At 41.0% G+C, this 16,476-nt stretch overlaps 1 protein-coding gene across 1 annotated transcript in view; it reads left to right on the plus strand.

Annotated features, from left to right (window-relative positions):
• The window catches only part of LOC147179504 (uncharacterized), a 19,843-nt gene continuing 3,367 nt past the window's right edge, over positions 1-16,476 (plus strand). The window contains exons 1-9 of the mRNA XM_086067605.1: positions 1-184; positions 4,550-4,695; positions 5,357-5,438; positions 8,407-8,542; positions 8,836-9,035; positions 9,141-9,277; positions 9,352-9,493; positions 9,588-9,869; positions 10,579-16,390. Coding sequence (XP_085923731.1) covers positions 59-184; positions 4,550-4,695; positions 5,357-5,438; positions 8,407-8,542; positions 8,836-9,035; positions 9,141-9,277; positions 9,352-9,493; positions 9,588-9,869; positions 10,579-16,390 — 7,063 coding nt within the window. The 5' untranslated portion in view covers positions 1-58. The remainder of the gene's footprint in view (positions 185-4,549; positions 4,696-5,356; positions 5,439-8,406; positions 8,543-8,835; positions 9,036-9,140; positions 9,278-9,351; positions 9,494-9,587; positions 9,870-10,578; positions 16,391-16,476) is intronic.

Raw genomic sequence — 16,476 nt, forward strand, 5'->3', positions numbered from 1 at the left:
AGTGGCTCAGGCTGCTGGCTGCTGGCTGGGCAGTTACGAGCGAGCCTAAGCAGCTAGTATGGCGGAGGAGGGCAGTTTGCTGGAGTTGGAGGGGCTAGAAAAACAATTACAGTCACTGTTAAGTTCTTATTCAAGTGACGACCTGTGGGTAGACAGCAAAACGTTCTGTTCGGACTATTGTAAGGTAGGTAGTCCGCGTCATTGACATATTTGTTGTCGAAGGCATTAGCATGTATGTTAGCCTACTCCCCTCCCCCAGAACTGGACGGCTAGCTTTTAGCCGCTATAATTGTGAGCGTTTGCAAGTAGCAACTAGTCGATGCCATTTAAATCACAGACATGGTTTCGTAACAAATGTTAGTCACTACAATAAAAATATAAAAGAAACGCCAATTCAAGTGTTATTCTGGCGATGTCGGTTTTGTACGGCTAGCCTGCTGCTATTACACCTGAGCAAGCGAGCACGAATTTACTAACAAACTTCGTCAAATGTTTACTCTGCTCAGGAAATGGCAGTGGTTTGCACTTGGCATTTACATATTTACTGCATCCCCAGGTCCTAGTTACAAGTCTTGGTTGTCGATACATTTTTCAAACAGTTATCAATTAGCCAAACTAAATTGTAATCCGTTTAGATAACAGATCATTCGATGTCATTTAGGGGGTGGAGATAATCCGTAGATTGATTCATTTTGCTATAAATTCTCTATAACAGTATAACTTTCTAAATGTTTATTGACTGAGCCAACACACATGTTTATATTTGAAACATCATATATGTCATATGTCATCATATACGTAATATGTCATCTGAAAAAAGTTTGGCGTTCTGTCAAACTATTCGAAGAAAATATGATGTATACATATAAAATACATACTATCAACAGTGATATTAAAAATATTAGTATTTGGTGTATTTCTGGTGGTGGGTGTTTGTTTTGGCTGAGACAAATGTTCCAAACAAAATCAAAATGTTAAAGTTGGGGGGGGGGGGGGGGGGTACGTTTTTATTATATTTACAGGTGCAGTGATTTTTTTTGGGGGGGGGAACAAATTTTTGTTACCAAATTAATTGATAATTTTTGATAATTGATGAATTATTTAGATACCTTTTTAATTTAATCTTGTCAAAGTGCTTGGAATTTCAGCTTCTTAACAGTAAATTTCCTATTTCTGTAGTCGTTCATGAAAAGTGGATTCTTTTTTAAAAAGATTTACTTTTACTTTGGAAAACAATGATCAAACTTTTTGCCTATTTTCATACATATTATTACAAACCAAACCAGTAACTGAATCATAATTAATGTTTGTCTGTGCATTGTCTGCACTGTCAATTTGAAATGGAGTAATGTGCTGGTTTTGAATAAAGGAATGGGAATTTAAACATTTTATCAAAGCAATTTACAATTAATCGACAAAATAATTGACACAATCGATTACTAAAATAATTGTTTATTGCAGCCCTATTTTTTTTAAATGTTTTTTTTACCTTTATTTTAATCCAGATAAGGCAATTGAGAACAAATTCTCATTTGCAATGCCAACATTTTTGCAGGCAGCAGAGTAAAACAAGGCCAAATAAAGGCAAATACAAATAACAGCATTTACAGAAAACAGAACACAAAATATGTACACAAAACACCAACAAAATAATAATAATGCAATCATAAATAACTAGACAAAATCTTCTCCAGTCAAAATACACCATCAACCCTTAGTTAGTACAAACCCAATTCCCAAAAAGTTGGGACAGTATACAAATTGTGAAAAAAAATGGAATGCAATTATGTGGAAGTGCCACATTTTAATATTTTGTTCAGAATAGAACATAGAGAACAGGTCAAAAGTTTAAACTGAGAAAATTTATCATTTTAAGGGAAACCTATGTTGATTTTCAATTCCACGGTGTCAACAAATCTCCCGAAAGTTGGGACAAGGTCATTTTCACCACTGTGAGGCATCCCCTCGTCTTCTTACAACAGTCTGCAAACGTCTGGGGATCAAGGAGACAAGTTTCTCAAGTTTAGAAATAGGAATGCTGTCCCATTCTTGTCTTGCGCGCGTCTTTCTAACCGTTCAACTGTCTTGGGCTTTCTTTGTTGCACCTTCCCCTTTATGATGCGCCAAATGTGCTCTCGAAGTGAAAGAAGTGGACTGCAGGCTGGCCATTTCAAGCAGCCATGATGTTGTAATTGGTGCTGCATGAAGTCTGGCATTATCGTGTTGAGAAATGCAAGATCTTCTCTGAAAGTGATTATGCCTGGACGGCAGCATATGTTGTTCTCCAATCTGTATATACCTTTCTGCATTGGCATCCAGTACGATTTTTCGGCCTTGACCCTTACACACAGAGATTGTTCAAGATTTTCTGACTCTTTGGAGGATGTTATGCACTGTAGATGATGATTACTTCAACCTTTTTGCAATTTTTCGCTGGTAAACACCTTTCTGATATTTCTCCACTATCTTTCTGCGCAACATTGGAGGAATTGGTGATTCTCTACTAGGGATGCACGATAATATCGGTGGCCGATTAAATATCAGCAATTATCGACCAATTTGACATCACACAGATAGACCCGATAATACAGAAGTTCACCAATAATAATAAACTTACCGCGTTGGTCCATCTGTTGTGGTTTTGGCTCAAGTTGTGTCCAACTCCTCAACCCCTCCCCTCTCCTATGGTAGTGTGAGTGTCGCATATTTGTGACGTCATAATGCCCACAACGGACCTTGTGTTGACAGAAGATGCATCATGGCAACATGGCAGTGTGTGGACTTTCTTTACTGTGTCTCCTTTGCTCTCTCGTGCCTCCCTAAACAGCTGTGTCGCCACCCCGTGTGTTCGATGCACCCTGGGACTCCTCCATTCTGCACTGAGGTGTCTATGTAGGTGTTCTTTAGGAGAAATCCCATCAGGCGATTGGAAACAATCTTGAAAAAGATTTTTCACTCAACGATGAGGAGTGAAATTGTCCTGAACTGCTCGATGTTGCTTGCATTCTCCTCCTTGGGAATCCAAACGCCTTCTGCGTATCTCCACTGCTGAGATACAATCCCTCTTCTCCAGATGGTTCTCAGGATCTTCCAAAGACGTTCCAGAAGCTGGGGGCAATGTTTGAAAACCTTGTATGGAACTCTACTCGGGCTTGGTGCTGATGATGTTCTGGCTCCTAAGGGACTTCAGCTCTTTACGGAGTTGGTTGATCTTGATTACCTTCGCGAGAGACTTAACAAGAGTATTTGCTAGCATACTGGCCTGAATGATGCGCTAGCACAAACTGATATGACTCAAGGGCAAACAAATACTCACAGTACACTAGTGCTTTACATTAAGTTGTTAAACTCACATTTTGGCACAGTCACAATAATAATTGTTGGGAAATTCAGGCAAATTGAAACAGCAAAGTACACTTCAAGGCTATAACATATTTTGATATATATATATATATAGATATAGATAGATAGTGTATACCACCAGAGTATAAGTCGCAGGACCAGCCAAACTTGGGGGGAAAAAAGTGTGACTTATCAGGGTTTTTCCTGGCTCAAATTAAGGCAGAGGTATTATCATCCTGACTATGATGGGTGACCACCAATACCACGTATCGGTATCGGTGCCAATACCAGTCTAATTTTAAGGTATCGGTACTCAGGGCGGTGACCAATACCATTATCGGCCTCCTGCTGCTGTTTTACTATAAGGGACTAGAAATTATACGAATTCAAAGTTGACATTAACTTCATGCATTTTTAAGGAAAAATAGTATATATGGGGATATATAGGTCTTTCTTTTGTTCTTTAAAATTATCTGTCATTTATGGGTGGGGAATTTTATTTACTAGTGGTATCGGTATTTGGTATCAGTAGCGGTGACTACTCAAGTGTTGCCTATCGGTTGGGAAAAAAGTGGTATCGAACATTCCTAATCCTGACCATGCGCCATGACGTGCATGCGTTCTGTAAATTCAACTGACTTGCTTTCATTTTTTACATGCAACATACAGTAATTCCATGTTTCAATAATATGAATAATAGTTCCAATAAGAATATCACTTATCAGGTTAAAGAATTCATTCATTATCAGTCACTCAGGCTGGAGGTGGTGAGCAAGTAAGGTGGAGGTGGCCGCCTCTGAGTTTTGTACACAGGAAAAACCCTGCTTATATTCTGAAAAATATGGTAAATGGTACTTCATTTATATAGCGCTTTTCCACCTTACAAGGCCCTCCAAAGCACTTTATATTCAACTACTCATTCACCTACTGATGACGCAGAATCAGGAGCAACTGGGGGTTCACAGTATCTTGCTCGTGGTCACAATGGAATGGGATCGAACCCACAACCTCTGGGTTGCGGGACGACCACTCTACTCGACCACAGAGCCACGCTCAAAATATGATACTTTTTAGACAAATTAAGTGAAATTGGAAAATTTCCTGCAGCATCTCTGATGAACTGTCATGCCAGATTCGGTTGCCACAGCACCATTGTTGGGAATCACTGGACTAAATCACATCTGTTTTTGTCTGTATGTTCATGCAGCTGGTGGAGGAGTACGCCTCTCGCTGGCAGACGCCACTCCCTCGGCTCAGGATCCTCGAGACGGCCCTGTGCCACTTCACTCGGACCTCATCGTCCTTCACATCAAGCTGCGATCATGTGCTCCGCACGCTCAGTAGTTTGGCCTTGTAAGTACACTCAAACACGGTGCCTTTCTTTACATATAAACTAGACTCCATTCCATTGCTTTAATGTGAACTTTGGCTTCCCAACTGAAGATGTTGCATAGAAACCTCTTGGGTGGTATACAAAAAAGGCCCGCAACCTTCATTTTTTTTCAGGTTTGCAAGAGGTTTTAGAAATAGGATTAGACCAGTGGTGTCCAAAGTTGGTCCCCAAGTGCCGGAGTCCTGCAGTTTTTGGATGTTTCTCTTCTCCAACACACCTGAAGCTCTTCAGCAAGCTCTGCACAAGCCTGATAACGATCCTGGAGCAGGGAAACATCCAAAACCTGCAGGACTCCGAACTGAGTATGGACACCACTGGATACGACTGTTTTCAGTCGGCATTGAAAAACCTTTTAACATTTTGTTTTTCATTGTTGTACAAATGTAAAAAAAAGAAAAGAAGAAAGATAAGATTAATTGTTCACCACAGATGATAAAACATTAACTTAGGTACGGCACCAGTACCTGGTACACAGGCTATTTTCCCATATTTGGTTAAATTTGTGTTGTACAACTTCAGGCGTATTCAGCTTCAGTGATTCCCCTGATTCATTTAAAACATAAACATTGTTGTGCAGAAAACATTCTTGATTGGCCCATTTTTTCTTTGGTCTTCACACAGGAGTGTTTTTGAGTTGCTGCTTTTCTTTGACGAGCAAGATTTCCACGAAGAGCCATTGAAACACTTCTCTGTTAAATTCCAGGTGAATACGATTTGCTGTATGTGGATATTTCTGACTGAAATTTGAACATACACACCATTCAAATAACCGGTTCTGTTGTTTGCTGTGGACTGAAAACATTTTGGTTTAATGAAGAGACAAACGAGACAAGCAAAAATCATTTCAGCAATTGTTTCCAAATATTTCCATCTCAATCTGCTACACGGCTGAGGAGACCGTTTGTTTGAACTTGTGATGGGTCATTAAATAATTGGTTTTTAGATTTATCTCCATGAACAGAACAGGAGCCGATCCGATTGGGAGACGATTTCTTTGTTCTCTCGTCCTTTTTTTTTTTTAAGCCGTACGTCATAGGTCCAGATGTGTGGTTTCTTTTGTGTACACATGAAGCAGAATGAGGAAATCTAAGGTTACAAACACACAACACAGTGAGCACACGAACTAGCGCAAGTGAGAGACAAGCGCGTTAAAGAGCATTGCTCTATAGGGATAGACTACACGCAGGTAAGGTACTGAAAAGAATAAGCGACAAAGTCAAACTTGAACCCATTTTAATGGAGTACATAATTTGGGGGAATGGTGCAATGCAGTCTTTGCAAAATTAAAATTTCATATGGCTCAAACAAAGACAAGTCATTGTGATCATGGGAAACAACAGCCGTTGAAGGCCACCATTTTGAGAGCTGTCAAGAAAGACCAAACTACTGTTAGTAGTACCAAGAAGCTCCGTAGAGCAGGAGTGAAAGGGATTACAATCTACTGTTTGCAACAACAAAAAACAATACGGGCAAAAGATTATCGCTGAACTCAGGCTGAAAATTAAGTCAACATTTGATCAGTTTGTTTGTTTTCACACATCAATGTTATTATTGGGTTAGTTCGTGTGTGTGTTTTTATTTATTTTTACGAATTATTGACCAAACAAAAGTGTTGAAGTGGCTTGCTCTGTTGGCAATCCAATATAAATGGTTAAAATATCGTGCTGGTTTTTGGTCCCCTAAAAAGTGATGATTTTGGAGTTACAATGATTTCGCCCGACGCTGGCAAAATATACACCACAATATGCAAACCAATCATTACCAAGAAGAATAGGAAGGCCATGCTGCAATTTGACAAAAAAAATACAAACAAAAAAAGTTCTGGGGGAAAGTTTGATAGACATGAATCAAAGATTGATTTTCAAGATAATTCAGTTGAACCGTAACTTAAGCAATGCCTGGTTTTCAGTCATTTCTTCAGTTTCAGATTCCTTCAGTTATCATTGTGGGTTTTTCTTAAATGAAAATGAAAACTGAAATGTTAATCTCATGTCTCTGATTAATCTTTTGTCAAACTCATAAATTCAGTCTACAGCAAAGAATAAAAGAATAGGCATCACGGTTCCAATACTATTGGATGGGTGTGTATACTGTTATAGACCTTTTGCACGTGACGCCACAGCCCTCATAGGAACGCCCCCTCCCGGACGGTGGACGGCAAAAGAACCACTTGCCTCGTACAGATCCATTGAATCTCATACAGTGTTTAGTCCTGTATCTAATCGATTATCTTGTAAAATGGTCGGTTGTACTAATAGACAAGAAAGGGTGTAAACCAAACGTAGCTTTTTATCGCATACCTACTGATGAAGATAAAAGACGTCGATGGTAGCAGCAAGACTCCAGGCAGCCCTCAAAAGTATTTGCGGATTTGCAGCGAGCATCTTTTACGAGGTTAGTAGATCAATGTTCATATATTTTACTAGCAAACATACACTCTGACAAAGATTGTAACAGAGGTGTCGAATTACGTGCTTCAAATCACATTAACGAGTCAGTTAGCGTCCACTCCAACTGCACGTACTAACAGCTTTGTTTAAAGTGTACCTTTTTCAAAACTAAGTGCCTTTGACTTTTTAATAATGGGGAATTTGGTCATAGTGCTTGGAGTTTTTCCAGTCTCTGGAGCTCAATACTTCGGAGTCATAATCATGAAATTACTGCATAGCTTGCCACTACAATAGTCATTTGTTCCATGCTAATCAACATAGCATAACATAACATCATCATAGTGCTTCAATATAGAATGGACAATTTAAAAATAAGTCAGTTAGCATGATAAACAAGTTTTACCTTTGCATTACGAGGTATATTGTCCCCCGTATGTGAGCGTAGCATCTCGTCCCAGAGACCGCCAGCGACAAGCTTTTAAATCCGCCCCGGTGTAAGGAGGACATACGGCATTGACTACATAATGATATAGGTTGTGCGCAGTAAAATCCAGCAAAGTCAGTGATTTGATTAACTTGGTAAAAAGAGCAGGCGACAGAAGGTAAGGGGTTGTTTTCAAATTAGCGATCTCCAACTTAAGTAAATATTGCGCTCTATGAGTCCCGACTAAATGTGTGCGACTCACAAGCAAACTTCGGTTGAAGCAATAGATTCCATGGCCCGATGGGCAATAATAACTTTTAATTAGTAAAATAACAGTCACTAAGTCGCTCCGGGTCACGTCCACTTCCATTCAACAGTCATTTCCTTCCGCCGTCCATCATAGGTAGTCACGTGATCACGTGACGTCGGTGCAAAAGCTCTATCTTACCGAAATGTGTTGTGACTGTCATCTTTTCATTTCCTTTATTTAACCAGGTAAGAAACTCATTTAGATTAATAATGTCTTTTCCAAGAGTGGCCTGGCCACAGGGGCCACAAAGACATTATCTATTTTATCTTAACACTGTACATTACTATAAACCATAGGTGTCAAACTCCGGTCCTGGAGGGCCGCAGTCCTGCAAGTTTTGGTTGTTTCCGTTCTCCAACACAGCTGATATATGATCAGCTCATCAGCAAGCTCTGCATAAGCCTAACAATCCTGCTGATTTGTTGGAAGAGGGAAACCTCCAAAACCTGCAGGACTGCGGTCCTCAAGGACCGGAGTTTGACACCCATGCTATAAACGATTAATAGATAACCCATTATTAATCTGTCTTGTTTTTGTTTTATTGTAGGAATGCCATGTTGCCCTTTTAAGGCATCAGAATGTTCACCTACTTCAGGTTGAGCCTTTGCTTCGTGCAGGAGGCGCTTGGGCCAATACAACCCTGAAGCAAATACTCAGCGATTCCAGTGTACCTCAGAATGAAGGTAGATGATATTTGTTGTTACATCATTAGCCTAGGTTGCTTTCCCCATGTTAATTGAATTCTTATTTTGCTGATACAAAATGCACACTGCAAATACTGTTGTTTTTTTTGCCACCATGCATTGTGTGGCATCTTAATCAAATAAATGTTTTGCTTTCTCTAAATATCGCTGGTGAACAAACAAAAGCCTGTTAAACACCATTACAGTTAATGAGCTCCTTTGCCCAATCGTATTCATAGCTAAGAACTGGCGTATATATAACTGGGAAACCTTGTGATTTTTCTTTTTCTCAGTGGACAGGTTCCTCAGTTCTGAGTTGCCAGTGTTCTTGGAGCTTCGGTTGCGCTACCTTCTATGCCGCGAGCGCGTCAGTGAGGCTTTAGCCCTGGCTAAGTGTTGTATTTGTCATCCGACGGCAGGGAAACACTTGTTCTTCCTCCAGGTCTACCTCACATGGCTTTACAAACAGCAATACAATCAGCTGCTTAAAGAGGTAGGTGGAAAGGAGGCGGGCAGTTGATTGTTAATGTTTCCCTGCTGTCATTAACTGTACCTGGATAATTTAACTTATAGCACTAATCTGAAATGTTTCTTTCAGGTTGCTGACCTCACTGGTAAAGATGCAGTGCACATCATCTGCAGTTTAGAATATGAAGAATCAAACGAGATGCTGTTAGCCCTCTGCCAGGTGTTCCTCTCCCAACAACTCTGCAGGGGAGACATGTACTATTTATGGTGGGTAAATTAAAATTCAGTTTTATGTTGTAATGGTGTATTAACATCCCCCCCCCCCTTGTGCCCCTGTGCAGGGAACTTGTTTTTGTGTGGAGCCAACTTCACAATCGGCTGAATACTTCCAAACAAGCTTTTCTTGAGGAAAGCCGTCAGCTAATGCTGTCTGCCACCAATGTCAACTCAGTCTTCCCGTTTGTCAGAGTTGTAATACAAGAGGTGGGAATAGTACAGATGTAAATGTATTGGTTATTTATCCAAATCACAAGTTCTGATACTCTTCTTCAAGTTCTTTGTGTTTCTGTCTTGTCAGCTGGGTGAAGACGGGGTCCAGTTTTGCGTGGAGCTTTGCACGGATGCCTTGAAATCTTGTCTCCCATGTGACATTATCACCAAGTCGCTGATCTATAAAACTATTGCTGGCCTCCTCCCCAACGATCTGGAAGTGTGTCGGGCGTGTGCGCTCCTAGTGTTCTTCTTGGAACGCACCGTGGAAGCCTACAAGATGGTGTATTTGCTCTATATGCTTCCAGACCAGGACTACTATGTCGAGCACAGTCCCATCAGAAATCAAATCCGATTTGAAACCCTGCAGGTAAACTGCACTATCGCCATATACAGTATTTATTAGGGCTTGACCGATGTGGATTTTTTGAGGCCGATGCTTTAAGTAATATTTAGAAATATTACCATCTAAACAGTTTTAGCAACAGAAGTTCGTCATTTTGTTACAGGCACCATTTTATTCAAATTTTGTGTCTGTCTTGTCTTTTCTTTTTACAAACATTCATCAAACATAAAGGTCAAGTATAACAAATACAAATAGAACAGCCATTTAAGATAAAGATGAACAAATAGAGAGGAAAGGAAAATAAAGGGGGGGGAATAAATACAAAGATTGAAAAGGTAATGCTGCATAACTATGAAAGAAGAAATAAGGTGTCATAATATCAAATGAATAGCTCAATTTCTCCATGAGTTGTAACGCTCACCCAAGCGTGCTTTCATTAAAAAAAAAAAGTATGATTTGTCAAATTGACAGAATCACCCATTGATATAAGTACACATACTGAAGAAATCAACATTATGATATAGTTTTCTGTGTAGTAATAGTTTAGATCATGATTCTATGTGTTCATCATTGTAGGGTTGTTAGGGTACATAAAGCGAAAAACAATTGTTCAACATAGGCCAAATTGCCAAGTTTTATGTTGTTGTTGATGTTAATCGTTTGGGGCCTAGTATCTGTGCAATGTATTAATGTGTCAATGTATGTTTTCTTTTTTCTTGCTGTTTGTTGGCAGGTCTTGAAGAAGGACCTTTACTTTGATCCAGAGTTTTGGAACCTTATTGCTTTGCGTGCTAATTGTTTGAAACTGATGAATGAGAAAGTGGTTGAAGAACTCATGGAGGAAACATGGGTCCCAAATTACTGTGCCAAAGAGTTTTCTTTCGTCGAAAGCACATCAACAGAAAGCACTGATAATAGAATAGCAAAAAAGCCTCATCATAATGATGGCACACATAAAGAAATTATCCCTGCGGAGGCACCCAAGAAACTCAAGTTGGGCCAAGGCAAAACAGGACTGAATGATAGTAATACTGTGAAAAAGAAGGCTAACTACAGGTCACGATTTACAAAGGAAACATCATCTCAGCCTTTGAGGCGTTCATTTTGGCAGCTTGACAGGGTACATGACATACGGTCTGGGCAGCTAAGACGAGCTACCCGACTATCTGAAAAAAATCCTCCAAAACGAAGGATTCAAAAACCTAAATGGCTACTGGAAGATTCTGGCAATCTACAAGAGTCAAGGCGGAAGAAACATAGTTTGAGACATCAAAGGGTCCATCGGTCGTCTGCCCTAAAGAGGTCTGAAAATGGGCAGCCCAAAAACAGCACCCACCACCCTAAAGTGTCTGAAAGCTTTTGCACCAAGCATGAGAGTGGATTTCCATTGAGCTCTGTTGAACCAGTTTCTGCTCCACAAATAATTCTGGAGCTGTCACTGCCAGACAATGAGCTGATGGGAAATTTCACTGAAGATTGCAACAGACAGAAAAGCTGTCCTCCGATGCTCTTCTATAAACAAACACTAAAACTTCCTGACCCCTCTCATCCTGTGAAGCTACTGAGTGGAAAAGAGGTCATCCTTAGAGCAAGGGATGCAACTATGCTTGTGCAGCTCTTACACTGTTATGCTCGCAGGCCCAAAGGAAAGGGTAACGGGTCAAATATTCATGGATCCGTATCAACAATCACACGGTCTTCTACGCATGCAAATCCCCCTAAAGAACCACAGAGAGGGCTTTGTGAAAAACCTAATGCTGAGACAAGGGTTTGTTTGAGCTCGGAGGATGCAGATGCAACTCAACATCCAAAACCACCAAGCCCAGTTATACAGTCGCAAGCAAAAGAACTCTTAGAAAACACAGAGATGAAAAAAGTGGTTTCTTCTGACAAATTAAATATATTGAAAGGAACAGAAACTCATATTTTAGGTAAAACTGCTCACTCTCCAAACACAGACAAAGTTCATACCACATCCATAGAATTGAGTGATGAACCTTCTGTTGAGATGAAGGTGACTTTTGCTTCACAAAGCCCTCCAGTGGGGAAAGTCAGACAACAGACAACCACAGCTTCCACTGAGGTTTCTCAGACCTTTCATGCACAAAGCAGTGAAATGGAAGATACTGAATACACCTCATCAGCCTCCAGCTCATTAACTATTCTAAATTCGGACTCTCCATCTCACATATCTCTTGAAGATAAACAAGCTTCTGTGAACATAGATGAAGAACAAAATAATCCAAAGACACTTCTCCCTCATTCCGAAAATGGCGAAACATGTATTGACAAGGATAAAGATGTCACGGAAGATTCACAACACGAACAATCTAACCATGTTGATGACATTTCAGCCCTAGTAACAAAAATAGTCACTCAGTTTCCTTCTGTTGAACTTCCTCAAGACATGGAGGATTGCAAGCAATCTGCAGGCACTGACTCCAAGGAATCATTGCTTCAAAATACAAGCAATGTTGTAAACGCCTTCAGTCATACAGTACCAGAACCATCAACCACTGCTAATATACAAGGAAATTATCAAGCAAGGTCAGCTGACGGTGACGGTGATGATGACTTTGAGGATGATGAAACAGTAGAAACAGAGGAATCCAGGTTGGAGTACTGCTGTACTTTTTGTCAGAAAGAGTTTAAAGGCAGACGTGTAGTAATACACGCAATGTTCCATTTCCGTAAGGATGAATGTATGTTTTGTGGGACCAAGTTCAAAGATGACCTCCTTGCTATGATGCACTTGTCTGATCATATTGAGAAGCTCAAAAGAAGCAAGGAGTTAGCCAGTAACAAAGCTCAACAAACCGGGGTGTCGGAGATCAAAGATTTCTCCCAACCCAAGACCTCTGCCAAACCTAATGTTCCCAACAGGCTGTCTGGCCATCATATTAGTATGAGGCTGAGGCGGTCCTCTGTCTGTAATAAATCTGTTAGCCATCCAGAAGCACGCTTACCATTAGAATCAAAAAATGTGCGATCAAATGACCAGCCAGTCGATAATCAATTTGTACAAACAGACAAACAAAATGAGAGCAATGACAGCAAATTTCACGACCGCAAGGTAAATGGACTTATTGGCAAAAAGAATGAGTTTGACCAAATGAAACGGACCAACTCAAAAGCTGAAGACGGGCAGACACCTCCAACGCACGGCTCTAAAGACAAAGCAGGCAACTGCCAAGTGAATCACGTGATGCCCAAATCTTGTGAGGCCTTTCCATCATTGGTTCAGAAGAGGAAACACATTGAATGTTTTAAGGATGATGTAAGCAAGGACAAGGTCATTCAAGAGAAAATGGTAGAGCGTTCAGAAAAAGTTGACTGTCCAGCAGATGGATGCACTTGGTCTATAGGCCTTTCTAAAAACCGTGTTGCTCTCCTCTACCATGCTATGGAGCATCACTACGGTGACATCAAACCTTTAGAGCTGTCCTTTAAAGTCGCAAACAACCAATGCAGTATTTGCAAGAGAGTTTTATGGAGTTTTGAGCATTTTCAGCATCATGTGGAAAGACATCTGCTCAGTCCTCGGCATCCTTGCCTTCACCTTGGTTGCACCGCCAGATTCAAAACCGGAAATGAAATGAGACGCCATGCCAGAAAACACAATCCACTACAGGCAGTGTGCTGCTTACCTGGTTGTTCTGAACGATTTATTTGTCTCTGGGCACTGAACCTTCATGAAAAAGAGCACTATGCTTCCAAACCCACCAAGCCAGTAAAGACTGTGGACATGCAGACCGACAATAAACCTAACTGCATGCAGGTAAAAGCTGTAACCTCTGCTATGAAAGGGACTTTGAGCTGTTCGCCTCGTAATTTAAGGGAACACGCATCTTATGACACAATGGCAAAATGTGTCAGTGGTCTTCCTCCCACTGTAAAATCATCCGTGGTGGAAGAAGAGCTGAAAACGAGAAATGAGTCCAAGCATTCAATTTTAAAGAATCTCTCCAACAAGGACACTACCACACAGTCCAGTAGTCATAGTTTGAGTCTGAGGTTAAGAAAAGGTCAAACATCAAAGGTTAATCTGGTGGCTACCAAAAGTCTGGAATTACCCTTCATTCAACACAAGAGCAAATTGAGGCAGAACTTCAAGAAAAAGCAGGTCAATGTCAACCAAACTGAAATGGTCCCTAAAAGAAAAAGAGGTCGTCCACGAAAGTTAAAAAGAACAACGCATGACGATAACACGACCAAGAGCCAAAACAGTCTACGTCTAAAGAGCGAAATCCCAGACGGTCCTGAGACAACAGTGTCTTCAACGGTTAGCAACAAGTTAGACATTAAAGCAACGCACAAGCAAGTCAACAATGCTGGCAGGATGACTGAAATGATACACCAGAAATCAAAGTCCCAAAAAAGTGTGAGAGTGAACACCAGGAGCAGTCGTGTTGAACGAAAGATTTCCTTGGACAGAAGCTCCCTTCTATCTATGGCATCTCGGAGTTCAATGATCCATGCACATAAATTAAGAGTTCTTAATTTGAGGAAGCGCTGTGCTTCAAAAGACAGTGTGTCTTTAGGAGCCAGTAAGGCAAAGACGAGAAGGGTTACACTAAGAAAAAGTCCCCGCACAGAGTCTCGATTGCCAGCTACTTCGAGGGAGCCTGCAAAGTCAACATTTATTGATGTAGCCCAGTGGTCTGGTGATGGAAAGGTAGCGAAAACGCATTCTTCCAAAGGTAGCCCTAATGATGGTGCTCCTGCTGTCACTCCTATGAACATGAAGAAGACTTTAACTGAAAAGAAGAAATCAGACAACACACGTCATTGCAAGGTTGGTGGTAAAAATAAATTTGATGTTACAATCTTACCCAGTTTGGAAACAGAGTCCCAGAAAGAATCTAAAAATGTGACAAGTGATAGCTCCAGTCCTACCATGTTCAATTTGAATAGAAAGACAAAGGAGGAACCTTCACATGTGACAAGTGAAGTCTCCAGTTCCACCACAGCCAATTTGAAGGGAAAGTCTAAAGAAGAACCTTCAAATTTGACTAGTGAAAGCTCCAGTTCCACCATGGTCAGTTTGAAGCAAAAGTCTGTGGATGAAACTTCATATGTGACGAGTGATGGCTCCGATTCCACCACGGTTAGTTTGGAAAGAAAATCCACAGAAGACGCTTCAAATGTGACAAGTGATGCCTCCAGTTCCACCACGGTCACTTTGAAGCTAAAGTCTGTGGATGAAACTTCAGATGTGACGAGTGATGGCTCCGGTTCCACCACGGCCAGTTTGGAAAGAAAATCAACAGAAGAAGCTTCAAATGTGACAAGTGATGGCTCCAGTTCCACCACAGCCAATTTGGAGAGAAAATCAATTGAAGAAACGTCAAATGTGACAAGTGATGGCTCCAGTTCCAGCACGACCTGTTTGAAGAGAAAATCAACAGAAGAAGCTTCAAATGTGACAAGTGATGCCTCCAGTTCCACCACGGTCACTTTGAAGCTAAAGTCTGTGGAAGACCCTTTAGATGTGATGAGTGATGGCTCCAGTTCCACCACGACCTGTTTGAAGAGAAAATCAACAGAAGAAGCTTCAAATGTGACAAGTGATGCCTCCAGTTCCACCACGGTCACTTTGAAGCTAAAGTCTGTGGAAGAACCTTCAGATGTGACGAGCAATGGCTCTAGTTCCCCCACAGCCAATTTTGAGAGTAAATCAATAGAAGAACCTACACATGTGACAAGTGATAAAATAAAGTCCAAGGAAGAACATTCAAAAGTCACTAGTGATGGCTCTAGTTCCACCACGTCCAATCTGAAGAGAAATTCCAAGAAACAATCTTCAAATGTGACAAGTGAGTGCTCCGGTTCCAACGAGTCCAATCTGAAGAGAAAGTCCAAGAAAGAACCTTCAAATGTGACTACTGATAGCTCCAGTTCTAACACGTCCAAGTTGAATAGAAAGTCAAAGGAAGATCCTATAAACGTGACGAATATTGAATCCAGCTCAACAATGTCAACTGTTCAAGATGAACACACAGCACACCAGCCTACTTCAAGGTCAAAGGATGTGCAGGTTAGGAGAAACAAAGCTGCCAAGGGAATTAAAAAAGGTGAAATAAAGACACGCAAGAAAATACCACATCCAGTCCAACGTACTGCTAAAGAAGCAACTGAGTCCAAAACTGAAGCTTCAAAGGACAGTAAAGTGAAGGCTGGAGAAAAGGTACAAGAAAACCTAACACCTGTGTGTGCAGAAGAACGTTGTGGTTACTTGCTGAAATCAGGGTTCGTAAAAGAGTATGAAAGACCCACATTTTGCATCGACACTCTGGCCGAGTATGGAAAGAAGCACATGCGTGCGCCTCCCACGGCTTACCTCGACGAGAAGTACACCGCCATGCCTAAAAAAAGGAAGGTGACGACGTCTGACTTTCGGCCTCAGGAGGCTCCCGTCATTGCTACTCCACAGAGACAACGGTGTGCCAATTGCTTCATGACGTTCAACAGTGCAAAAGAGATGCAGAGTCACCTCCATAGCCAGCGCTGCTCCAACCTCTTTGGCTTTGACTCGGATGACGAGGGTGAGTCAAGACCATTTCAGAATATTTGTAAATAATGGGTGCCAGAATACTTCCAGGTGACAACTGCTGAAATGCTGACACAAACT

This window comes from Leptonotus elevatus, chromosome 2, assembly GCF_054856555.1.
Source record: "Leptonotus elevatus isolate MCC_2025b chromosome 2, RoL_Lele_1.0, whole genome shotgun sequence".
Lineage (NCBI taxonomy): Eukaryota > Metazoa > Chordata > Actinopteri > Syngnathiformes > Syngnathidae > Leptonotus > Leptonotus elevatus.